Source organism: Mustelus asterias, unplaced genomic scaffold (assembly GCF_964213995.1).
Source record: "Mustelus asterias unplaced genomic scaffold, sMusAst1.hap1.1 HAP1_SCAFFOLD_42, whole genome shotgun sequence".
Classification (NCBI taxonomy): Eukaryota; Metazoa; Chordata; class Chondrichthyes; order Carcharhiniformes; family Triakidae; genus Mustelus; species Mustelus asterias.
Genome location: NW_027590119.1, coordinates 1479861 through 1492778, shown reverse-complemented (window position 1 = coordinate 1492778; position 12918 = coordinate 1479861). Strand labels below are relative to the sequence as shown.

The window sequence follows — 12918 nt, the reverse complement described above, 5'->3', positions numbered from 1 at the left end:
ACAACAAGGACATCAATTTGTCTCTTATCTTGGGGAAATCAACAATAAATAAACTTTGAAACTTTAAACTTTTACCCAACACACACTGTCAAAATGCTGTTAGACTTAACACGATAAGAAAATATTAAACTCCAGTGCAGTCACAGGAATTATTAACATCCTGAAAAGAATGAGCCCTGTCAGAATGAAAATAGTCCAGTCCCGGATGTGATTAACAGGAGCAATAATAGCAGAATCCAACCCTGCAGTCACTCGTGAACTCGCTGGTGTCTCAGTAGGTGATAGGACTGAGTAAATCCCTTCCCACACTGGGAGCAGATGAATGGCCTCTCTCCAGTGTGAATTCGCTGGTGTCTCAGCAGTTGGAATGACTGAATGAATCCTATCCCACACTCAGAGCAGATGAAAGGCCTCTCTGTAGAGTGAACACGCTGGTGTCTCAGGAGGAGAGCTGACTGAGTGAATCCCTTACCACAGATGAAACAGATGAATGGGTTCTCCGCAGAGTGAATTTGTTGATGTCTCTGCAAGCTGCACGACCGACTGAATCGCTCTCCTCGGCATGAACTCGCTGGTGTCGCAGGAGACTGAATGACCAAGTGAATCCCTTACCGCACACAGAACAGGAGAATGGGCTCTGACTAGAGTGAATGTATTGGTGTCTCTGTAGATTCCTTGTGCTTTTGAAGCTCTTACCACAGTCCGAACATTTAAAAAGTCTCTCATCAGTGTGAACAAGCTGATGAGAAGTGAGATTAGTTAAACTGGTGAATCCCTTCCCACACACAGAGCAGCTAAATGGTCTCTCCCCAGTATGAACTTGCTGATGTGCAGTGAGGTGAGATAACTGAGTGAATCCCATGCCACATTGGGAGCAGGTGAACGGCCTCGCCCCAGTGTGAACTCGCTGGTGTCTCAGCAGGGTGGATGTCCGGGCAAATCCTTTCCCACACTTGAAGCAGGTGAATGGTCTCTCCCCAGTGTGACCACGTCGATGAGTTTCCAGATCTGATGGGGATCTGATCACTTTACCACAGTCCCCACATTTCAGTGGCCTGTGTGTGATGTTGGCTCCAGTGTGAGTGCATCGATGGTATTCCAGCCGGGATGGATAATTAAATCCCTTCCCACAGTCCCCACATTTCCACGGTTTCTCCATGGTGCCGGTGTCCTTGTGTCTCTCCAGGTTGCACGATCAGTTGAAGCTTCATCCACACACAGAACACATGTACAGTTTCTCCTCGCTGTGAATAGTGTGATGTTTTATCAGGCTGTGTTACTGGTTGAAGCTCCTTCCACAGTCAGTTCACTGGAACACTCTCATTCGGGTGTGTGTGTCTCGGTGCTTTTCCAGTCACAGTGATGTTTGAAATCTTTTCCCACAGACAGAACAGACATTCTCCTCCTTCCACAGTGTAAGGTTGATGATATTCAAATCCTGATGAATCGGGTGATTCTGTTAAATCTTGATGTGATGTTTGCTTTTGTACTTTTTAATCTGCAAATTCTCCCCTTCTAACACCCTGCAAAAGAAATTTAGGAAAATGATAACTAAGTCTGGGATAGAAGTTCTGAAAAGATAATTCGAGTATCTCTGAAACATTTTTTCCTCTTTTGTTCCCCCAAATCAGTAAATCCCCGTCCCACACACTCTCCCTCCTCCCAGGGCTGAAATCCAAACCCATCTCACCATCTCCACCATTTCTTTCCTCCACTCCCAGTTTTCTCCCTCCCTCTCCTCTGTCTGGGTGCAGATATAGAACATAGAACATAGAAAGCCACAGCACAAACAGGCCCTTCGGCCCACAAGTTGCGCCGATCACATCCCCACCTCTAGGCCTATCTATAGCCCTCAATCCCATTAAATCCCATGTACTCATCCAGAAGTCTCTTAAAAGACCCCAACGAGTTTGCCTCCACCACCACCGACGTCAGCCGATTCCACTCACCCACCACCCTCTGAGTGAAAAACTTACCCCTGACATCTCTTCTGTACCTACCCCCCAGCACCTTAAACCTGTGTCCTCTCGTAGCAACCATTTCAGCCCTTGGAAATAGCCTCTGAGAGTCTACCCTATCCAGACCTCTCAACATCTTGTAAACCTCTATCAGGTCACCTCTCATCCTTCGTCTCTCCAGGGAGAAGAGACCAAGCTCCCTCAACCTATCCTCATAAGGCATGCCCCCCAATCCAGGCAACATCCTTGTAAATCTCCTCTGCACCCTTTCAATGGCTTCAACATCTTTCCTGTAATGAGGTGACCAGAACTGCGCGCAGTACTCCAAGTGGGGTCTAACCAGGGTCCTATAAAGCTGCAGCATTATCTCCCGACTCCTAAACTCAATCCCTCGATGAATGAAGGCCAGTACGCCGTACGCCTTCTTGATGAAGGCGCAGCGCTCCAAAAGCTAATGTTTACCCCAGTCCAAAGATGTGCGGGGTAGGTTGATTGGCCATGCTAAAAATTGCCCCTTAGTGTCTTGGGATGCGTAGATTAGAGGGATTAGCGGGTAAAATATGTAGGGATATGGGGGTAGGGCCTGGGTGGGATTGTGGTCGGTGCAGACTCGATGGGCCGAATGGCCTCTTTCTGTACTGTAGGGATTCTATGATTCTATGATTTGCTACCAAATAAACCTGTTGGATTTTAACCTGGTGTTGTTAGAACTCTTACTGTGTTTACCCCAGACCAACGCCGGCATCTCCACATCCTGGGTTCAGTTCTCCAGCTGCTGTCTGCAGACTGACAATAAAACCAATGGGTCTTATTGGGGGTGTTGGGGCCTCCAGCGGGTGTTTGTGAATCCTCCCCGCCCACCTCCCAGGGTTTCCTTCCTTCCCAGAGATCAGAGTCCTCATTGATTTGAGGCCAAAGTGTAACCTCTTATTTATTGTCCCCCTCCCCCATCCTCTGATGTGAACCATCCTCCAGTGGCTGAGCCAGGATGGGGCCGTTAACCTGGGCCTGGTCCCGGGAGGGAGGGAGGGAGAAGCCCCGCAGCTGCAAACCAGGGAGCTGACAATGATTCTGAAGGGTTTGCGGATCCACAAAGTGTTTCCAAATCCTCCCAGCCACCGCCTAACGCTGACTCCGCTTCTCCGGGACAAACAAGCACCAAGGACAGCAATGACACTGCGCATGCTCCACATCACAATGCCCGGGGACTGATTGACGGCAGCTCCGGACCAATAGGAAGAGGGGGCGGGGCTGGAGGACCAAGCGGGAGCGGCTGGTCCTCCAACCAATCAGAATGACTGAGGGGCGGGATCTGAAGCATGCGCAGTGCGGGTAATGGCGATGGACGGACGGTTTTAAGTCGGAACCAAGATCAATACCAGGTAGAGGGCGGCGCGCGGGGAGCGATGAACATGGCGGGTGGGTGAAGAGCTTTCTAAACATGTTCAAAGGCAAACCCCGGAAATGAACTTCCCGGTTCCCCCCCGTTTGTGCCAAATGGAGCCGCAACTTGTTGTGTTGGGCCTGGGCTGCCTGCCGCCATTGAGGCTGAGTGTGGGAGGCCGGCAGGGAGTGAAGTCCTAACGTCTCAATAGAATTCATGACAGTTATGCGTCACAATGGTGGGAAGCTTTTTCCCAGGTCGGAGGTGACGATCACGAGGGGTCACGGGCTCAAGGTGAGAGGGGCGAAGTATAACTCAGATATCAGAGGGACGTTTTTTACACAAGGGTGGTGGGGGCCTGGAATGCGCTGCCAAGTAGGGTGGTGGAGGCAGGCACGCTGACATCGTTTAAGACTTACCTGGATTGTCACATGGGCAGCCTGGGAATGGAGGGATACAAACGATTGGTCTAGTTGGACCAAGGGGCGGCACAGGCTTGGAGGGCCGAAGGGCCTGTTTCCTGTGCTGTACTGTTCTTTGTTCTTTGTTCAATGGAGAGTGAGTGTGACGTCACAATAGAATGGATGAGGGTTCCAGATAAGCTGAGACTGGGGCGGAGTCATAGAACATAGAACATTACAATGCAGTACAGGCCCTTCGTCCCTCGATGTTGTGCCGACCAGTGGTACCAATCTAAAGCCCCTCTAATCTACACTATTCCAATATTATCCATATGTTTATCCAATAACCACTTGAACGCTCTCAACGTTGACGAGTCCACCACTGCTGCAGGCAGGGCATTCCACACCCTTACTACTCTCTGAGTAAAGAACCTACCTCTAACATCTGTCCTGTATCTCTCACTCCTCAATTTAAAACTATGTCCCCTCGTGCTAGCCAACACCATCTGAGGAAAAAGGCTCTCACTATCCACCCTATCTAATCCTCTGATCATCTTGTATGCCTCTATTAAGTCACCTCTTAACCTTCTTCTCTCTAACGAAAACAACCTCAAGCCCCTCAGCCTTTCCTCATACGATTTTCCCACCATACCAGGCAACATCCTGGTAAATCTCCTCTGCACCCTTTCCAACACTTCCACATCTTTCCTATAATACGGCGACCAGAACTGTACGCAATACTCCAAATGCGGCCGCACCAGAGTTTTGTACAGTTGCAGCATGACCTCCTGGCTCCGAAACTCAATCCCTCTACCAATAAAAGCTGACAGACCGTATGCCTTCTTAACAACCCTATCAACCTGGGTGCCAACTTTCAGGGATCTATGCACATGGACACCCAGATCCCTCTGTTCATCCACACTACCAAGTATCTTACCATTAGCCCAGTACTCTGTATTCCTGTTACTCCTTCCAAAGTGAATCACCTCACACTTTTCTGCATTAAACTCCAGAGCCCAGCTCTGCAGCTTATCTATGTCCCTCTGTAACCTGCCACTGAGTCGGGCGATGTCACTGAGGTGGAAGTAGGCGGTCTTGATGATGATGTGGATATGTGGCTGGAACCTCATCTTAAAATGAACTGTTTCACCAGGATTGTGAACAGCCTGGTTCAGCCTCAGACAGTTCCCAGGAAGAGAGATAGAGTTGCTGGTGAGGGAGTGGAGTTTGTAGTGGGGACTGAAGACAATGGGTTCAGACTTCCCAGTATTGATTTGGAAAATAATTATCTTAGTCCTGGACGTCAGACAAGTCAGGATGGTGTGTGAGTTGGAGGGGAACTTGGAGGTGATGGTGTTCACGTCTACCTGCTATCTTAGTCCTTCTTAATGATGGAGGTTGAGGGTTTGGGAGATTCTGTCAAAGTTCTCATTGAGTTTTTGATGTATAAAATCCCTCTCCTTCACCCCGGCCTTCTCTCTGTCTCCTCCCACAGTGCCCAGAGTCTTGTGTAGACCAAGCCCAGATGACAAGTTTCTTTTCGTGAAGGACATTAGTGAATCAGTTGGAACAAAAACAGAAAATGCTGGAGAAACTCAGCAGGTCTGACAGTGTCTGTGGAGAGAGAATAGAGCCAATGTTTTGAGTCTGGATGACACTTGTCGACAATGGGTCTTCCAGACTCAGAACGTTGGCCCCATTCTCTCTCTACAGATGCTGTCAGACCTGCTGAGTTTCTCCAGCATTTTCTGTTTCTGTTTCAGATTCCAGCATCCGCAGTATTTTGCTTTGATCTTAGTGAATCAGTTGGGTTTTTCATGACAATCCAAAAGCTTTCATAGTCACTTTTTCCCAGTGCTGGCCCCAGATTCATTCAGCTCAATTTCACAACCATTGTATTTTTGTGGGTTCCCTGACTCTCTTCTTTCTGTTTTAATCAATTTCACAGGGTTTTAGAAGATGAGGATTCAAACAATATATCAGAACCTGATGGAATCGTCCGATTTATTGTAACCTGAATATCATTGTATTTTGAACATGGAAAAAATAGCACCGTTCACAGTGGAGAGAAACTATACATAGGTTCTCTGTGTGGACAAGACTTCAACCAATCATCTGGCCTTTCGGAGCACAATTGCAGTCACAACAGGGAGATGGCATGGAAATGTAGAGACTGTGGGAAGGAATTCGATTACCCATCCCTGCTGGAAACTCATCGACGCAGTCACACTGGGGAGAGGCCATTCACCTGCTCCCAGTGTGGGAAGGGTTTTGCTCACCCATCCACCCTAGTAAAACACCAGCGAATTCACACTGGGGAGAGACCATTCACCTGCTCCCAGTGCGGGAAGCGATTTGCTCACTCATCCAATCTGCTGAAACATCAGCGAATGCACACTGGAGAGAGACCGTTCACCTGCTCTGTGTGTGGGAAGGGATTCACTCAGTCATCCAACCTTGCATTGCACAAGCAAATTCACACTGAGGAGAAGCCGTTCACCTGCTCCCAATGTGGGAAGGGATTCAGTCGGTCATCAAATTTGCTGACACACCAGACTGTTCACACTGGGGAGAGGCCGTTCACCTGCTCCCAGTGTGGGAAGGGATTTGCTCACTCTCACACATTGCGGACGCACCAGCGAATTCACACTGGGGAAAGACCATACACCTGCTCTGTATGTGGGAAGGGATTCAATCAGTCATCCAACCTAGCAATACACAAGGAAGGGCACACCGGGGAGAGACCGTTCACCTGCTCCCAGTGTGGGAAGGGATTTGCTCATTCAGCCAATCTGCTGAAACACCAGAGAGTTCACACTGGGGAGAGGCCATTCATTTGCTCCGTTTGTAGGAAAGGTTTTGCTCGCTCATCCAACCTGTGGTTACACCAGCGAGTTCACACTGGGGAGAGACCTTTCATCTGCTCCACATGTGGGAAGGGATTCACTCAGTCATCCACTCTGCAGACACACCAGCGAGTTCACAAGTAACTATTGTGATGGGATTTTTCTGTTAATCATATTCATTGAATGATTCAGCCTCTGCTGAGACATCGCAGCAGTCACTCCGATTAGACTTATTATCTGCTCCCACTCTTGGGGATAACCAAATCATTTGAGATTAAGTAAATACAAATTGAGGGCATTGATTGGATGATTATGAATGCAAATAAAGAGACTTTAAAGGAGGGAAATACCTGTGAAGTTTCACTCTAAATAAATCTGTACCAAATAAAGGTTGGTTCCAACTTCTTCTTTCACCATAAGACTGTCAGGATTGTAACATGGTCAGAGGGAATGTTTTCTAATGGTGGAGATTGGAAGCTAAAGGGAAATATTTTTCAGACAGAAGTTTTACAATCCCAGCAGCTTTTGTGAGAAATGGCTGAAAGTGAGTGGGAATTGTCAGGGTCAGATTACCTGCTGCTGCTCTCAGAGTCTGAACCATATGAAAGTGGAGATGTGGATACTGGTTACATCCCTACCAAGGGGGAAACAAGGTCTGGCCTTGGCATTGTCACTTCGCACCAAAAGGAAAATCAGAAGCAAAGTATTTTGTGAGCTGGATGTCCGTCAGTTGGACACTGATAAAGGTTTGGATCTTCTGTTTGGGTTCAATGATGAGATTGACAAGATAGATGATCTACTGGATGGTTATGAAACATGGTTAGACCTTGACAGGTTTTGTAGGGGGTGAAAGCAGCTATAGCAGATCTGGATATCACAACAAAAGACAAATTGGAACAGCATTAATAAACAAATGAACCCCAGGAATGACTGGGGAACAATTAACGAGTGCTTCAGGTCTGACTCAAAATATCATCATGTGATGAACTTAGGGATTTTGCAGTGAGACACAACACAGAGAATTCTGAGAAATTAGAGATAGCATTAGATCCAAGATAGAGACATACAATTTGGCCAAGGAAAACAACAGACCTGAGGATTGGGAGCAGTTTAGAATTCAGCAACAGAGGACCAAGGGATTGATTAAGAAGAGGAAAATGGAATATGAGAGTAAGCTTGCAGGGAACATAAAAACTGACTGGAAAACTTTCTACAGGTGTATGAAGAGAGAAAGATTGATGAAGACAAATGTAGGTCCCTTACAGTCAGAAACAGGGGAATTTATAATGGAGAACAAAGAAATGGCTGACCAACTGACTACTTACTTTGGTTCTGTCTTCACAAAGGAGGACACAAAAATGTTGGGGAACACAGGGTTTAGTGAGAGGAAGGAACTGATGGAGATCAGTATTAGTCGAGAATTAGTGTTGGGGAAACTGATGGGATTGAAGGCCTATAAATCCTCAGGACCTGATCATTTGCATCCCAGAGTACATGAGGAAGATGCCTGAGAAATAGTCGATTAATTGGTGGTCAACTTCTAAGATTCTATAAACTCTGGAACAGTTCCTACAGGTTGGAGGATAGCTAATGTAGCCCCACTATTTAAAAAGGGAGGGGAGGGAGAAAGTAAGGAATTATAGACCAGTAAGCCTGACACTGTTAGTGGGGAATATTCAAGAATCAATTTTAAAGGATTTTATAGCAAAACACTTGAAAAACAGTGGCAGGATCGCACAGAGTCAGCATGGATTTAAGAAAGGGAAATTGTGCTTGACAAAACGATTCGAATTCTTTGAGGATATCACTAGTCGAGTTGATGAGGGGGAGCCAGTGGATGTGGTTTATTTCGACTTTCAGAAGAATTCCGACAAAGTCAAAAAAGATTAACGTGTAAAATTAAAGCACATGGGATTGGTGCAGTATGTTGAGATGGATAGAAAACTAGTTGGCAGACAGGAAACAAAGAGTAGGAATAAATGGGTCTTTTTCCAAATGGCAGGAAGTGACTAATAGGGTACTGAAGGGATCAGAGCTGGGACCCCAGCTATTTACTACATATATATTATTGATTTAAATGAGGGAACTAAAGGCAATATCTCCATATTTGCTAATGACACAAATCAAGGTGGGAGGGTGAGCTGTGAGGAGGATGCAGCAATCCTTCAGTGTAATTTGACAAGTTGAGTGAGTGGGCAAATGATTGGCAGATGCAGTATAATTTGGATAAATGTGAGGTCATCCACTTTGGGAGCAAAAACGGGAAGACAGATTACTATCTGAATAGCCATAAAGTAGGAGGAGGAAATATGCAACAAGACCTGGGTGTCCTCGTACACTCATCACTGAAGGTAAGCATGCAGGTGTAAAAGACAGTAAAAAAGGCAAATGGTGTGTTGGAAAAAAAACTCAACAGGTCAGGCAGCATCTGTGCAGAGAGAGAAACAACAGTTAACATTTCAAGTCTGTGACCTTTCACCAGAACTGGGAAAAGTTAGAAATGTAACAGGTTTGGAGAAAGGGGTGGGTGGAAGACAGGAGAGATCGAATGAGAGAAAAGTGAATCCCCAAGAGCCAAAGGGAATGGAGATGGAGCGAGAAAAGAAACAGAAGCTGTGTCTGGAGCAGGGGGGCTTCCGACTGAAAGAAAGAAAAATGAAACAATCAAAGACAAAGAAACAGAATGGGCTGAGAGTTTACTCACTGAAACTGTTGGACTGAATGTTGAGTCCAGAAGGCTGTAGTGTGGAGGGGGTGGGTGAGTGGGAGAATCTTCTGGACCTGCTCTAGACCCTGGTTAAAACAGCAATCTGTAGATCCAGGATGGGTGGGGCTGAAGGGGGAGGCAGGGGTCACTCTGGCTGCCGACTGATTTTCTGTGATCTTGCCTGTGCCCAGGTGGCCCTGGGGAGGGGGATTCTATTGGTACTTTGTTGCCGATTTTGGTCTTTTTGTTTGATTGAACCACATGTTTGGGTGAAGGAGAGGAAAGAATGTTCCGAGAAAGTGGAATTGTCTGTTCTGAATTTCTATCCTGCACTGATAGTTGATGTCAGTGTCACTATCTTACTCACCATTTCTACCCCTCTTCAACTAAAGAACAGACATTCGGACTCGAACATTAACTCTGTTTCTCTCTCCACAGATGCTGCCAGGCCAAATTTTTCCAATTTTCTGTTTTTATTTCAGATTATCAAACTTTTGCTATTATCTCAATAGCCGCACTTAAGATCCCAGGATTAAGTCCATCGGGACCCGGTCTCTCCCCAGTGTGAACTCACTGGGGTACAGTGAGTTGAGATGATCCCCTGAACCCAGGCTCACAGTAAAAGCATCTGAATGTCTCTCATCAGTGTGAATACGCTGATGAGACATCAGTTCTTCTCTACTTTTATAGCAGTTCCCGCAGTCTGGGCATTTGTAAGGTCTCTCCCCAGTGTGAAACTAGAGTGTTTGCAGTGTGGATGATTGAGTGAATCCTTTCGGTTCGGGTCCTGGACCAGAACCTCTAAATTACATTAGGAAATCAGAGTAGACCCCAACAATTTTTCTATTTTGGCATAAGTGTGAGGATAGGATGCTTCACTCCAGGAATGATTCCACTGACAAATTCGGGATTTTTCATGGTAAAATAAACATTTTTAAATAAAAGTTCAAATATAATTCCAACAAATGAAACAGTTTGACTATTAACAGTTGAATAATATTTAAAAGTGAAAGGAAAGAACTTTAATTTCTAACTTATCACAATTTCAGTCCCAAATAAGCAACATTCCTCTTATCAAAGTAAATCCCACTTTAAATAGTTAGCAACCATAAATATATTTGCTATAATGAGTATAGACTGCCTTGAAACTTCCAGAGAGAAGACAAGTCTCAGAGTAGCTTGTAGAAAACCTCTATCAACAAAGAATCCTCGATGAGCTTCCAGCTCTGACGGGTAACTGAAACTCTCCTCACAGTCTCCACATTTTCACGGTTTCTCCCTAATTTGAAATCCAGTCACAACAGTCACTTGTGAGTTTGTTGGTGTGTCAGAAGATTCAATGAGGTAACATATCCCTTCCCACACTGCAAACAGGTGAATGGTCTCTCCACATTGTGAACCCACTGATGTATTGCTAGTTTAGATGATTGATTGAATCTCTTCCCACACACAGAGCAGATGAATGCCTTCTCCTCTGTGTGGATTCGCTGGTGTATTGCTAGGTTGGATGAGTGACTTCTCCCAGTGTAAACTCGCTGGTGTGTCAGGAGAGTTGATAACCGACTGAATCCTTTCCCACACACAGAGCAGGTGAATGGCCTTTCCCCAGTGTGAATTCGCTGGTGTGTGAACAAAGTGGCTGACTGAACAAATCCCTTTCCACACTGGGAACAGGTGAATGGCCTCTCCCCAGTGTGAACTTGCTGGTGTTTCAACAAATTGGTTAAGTCAGCAAATCCCTTCCCACACAGGGAGCAAGTGAATGGCTTCTCCTGAGTGTGAGTTCGTGCTGTATCAACAGAGGGGATGAGTGAGCGAATCCCTTCCCACATTCAGAGCAGGTGAACGGTTTCTCCCCAGTGTGAACTCGCTGGTGTGTTGCGAGGTTGGATGACTGATTGAATCCCTTCCCACATTGGGAGCAGGTGAACGGCCTCTCCTCAGCATGAGTCCTCTGGTGCATATGTAAGCTGGATAACTGAGTGAATCCCTTCCCACACTGGGAACAGGTGAATGGCCTCTCCCCAGTGTGACTGCGTCGATGAGTTTCCAGCAGGGATGGGTAATTGAATTCCTTCCCACAATCCTCACATGCTATTTTCCTGTTGTGACTGCAACTATGTTCCGAAAGGCCAGATGATTCTCCACACAAAGAACACATGTACATTTTCTCTCTACTGTGAATGGCACTTTTTTCTTCCATGTTCAAAATACAATAAATTGGCCGACTCCATCAGGTTCTGATGTCATGTTTGGTTTCAGTTTCTCAACTGCAAATCCCCCTCTTCTAAAACAGTGCGAAATTGATTTAAAACAGAAAACAGAGTGAAAAAGAACCCACAAAAATGCAAAGATGGGTTGTTAAATTGAGCTGAATGAATCTGGAAATCTGGTAATTTGTGGGGTCAGCATGAGGAAAAGGTAACCATGAAAGCTGCTGAATTGTCATAAAAACACAACTGGTTTATTGATGTCCTTCAGGGAAGGAACCCTGCCACACAGTCTAGGTCTACACAAGACCCACTGTGGCACTGTGGGAGGAGACAGAGAGAAGTAGGAGTGGCTGGGGTGAAAGAGAGGGATTTATACATCTGCATCTTGACAAGAACTTTGACAGAATCTCCTAAACCCTCAACCTCCAGAATCTAGAAGGACCAAGGTAGCAGGTGGATATAAACACCATCACCTCCAAGTTCCTCCAACTCACACACCATCCTGACTTATCTGACTTGCAGTACTAAAAGAACAGAAATTTCTTTTGTATAAATACTGGGAAAACTGAACCCAGTGTCTTCAGTCTGAATACAAACTCCACTTCCTCGCCAGCAACTGAAAGATGTGCTGGTTAAAAAAGTGCATTGACCCGAACAGGCGTCGGAGTGGGGCGACTAGGGGAATTTCACAGTAACTTCATTGCAATGTTAATGTAAGCCTTACTTGCGACTAATAAATAATCTTTTTTTAAAAAAACTCTCTCCGTCTTCCTGGCAACTGTCTGAGGCTGAACCAGGCTGTTCACAATCATGGTGAAATATTTCACCCCAAGATGAGCTTCCAGCCACATATCCACATCATCATCAAGACCATTTTGTTCCTCCTCAGTGACATTGCACAACTCCACCCCAGTCCCAGATTATCTGGCACTCTCACCCATTCCATTGTGATGTGAAACTCAGGGGAATGGGAATATAGAGAGGAATGGGACTGACTGAATTGCTCCACAGAGAGTTGGCATGGATCTGAGTTGCCAAACTGATTCCTTCTATGTTGTAACGTCTCCATCACTGGAAATAAGTAAAGTAGCCACATTGCTATATATTTCAAGACAAGAAATAAGGGATCATAAATAACGTAGTAGATGCAATATAACTACATTGTACATATCTCTGTCCCACACGAATTTTCTGTTCATTTAAATGTTAGCTTTCTCCTGGGAAAATTCCCCCTTTAATTGTGAACATTGGGTAAGAGGCTATCCTATTAGCCACATAAATAAATGTGTCAAACTGAGGGGGCTAAAGGATGTCAATATCTTTGAGAGAGAAAGAAAAAGATACCTGGGCCTAGTCCTGCTCCTAATTCCGATGTTCGTCTGTAAGCTTTTCAGAGTCTGCAGCCTTCC

General features: G+C 45.7%; 2 protein-coding genes across 2 annotated transcripts in view; both read left to right on the top strand.

Moving 5' to 3' along the window:
* The window catches only part of LOC144482717 (uncharacterized), a 77565-nt gene extending 70651 nt beyond the window's left edge, over positions 1-6914 (top strand). The window contains exon 12 of the mRNA XM_078201558.1: positions 5771-6914. Within this exon, the coding sequence (XP_078057684.1) occupies positions 5771-6733 (963 nt within the window). The 3' untranslated portion in view covers positions 6734-6914. The remainder of the gene's footprint in view (positions 1-5770) is intronic.
* The window catches only part of LOC144482778 (uncharacterized), a 298466-nt gene continuing 288849 nt past the window's right edge, over positions 3302-12918 (top strand). The window contains exon 1 of the mRNA XM_078201631.1: positions 3302-3340. The gene's annotated coding sequence lies outside the window, so the exon portion shown is untranslated. The remainder of the gene's footprint in view (positions 3341-12918) is intronic.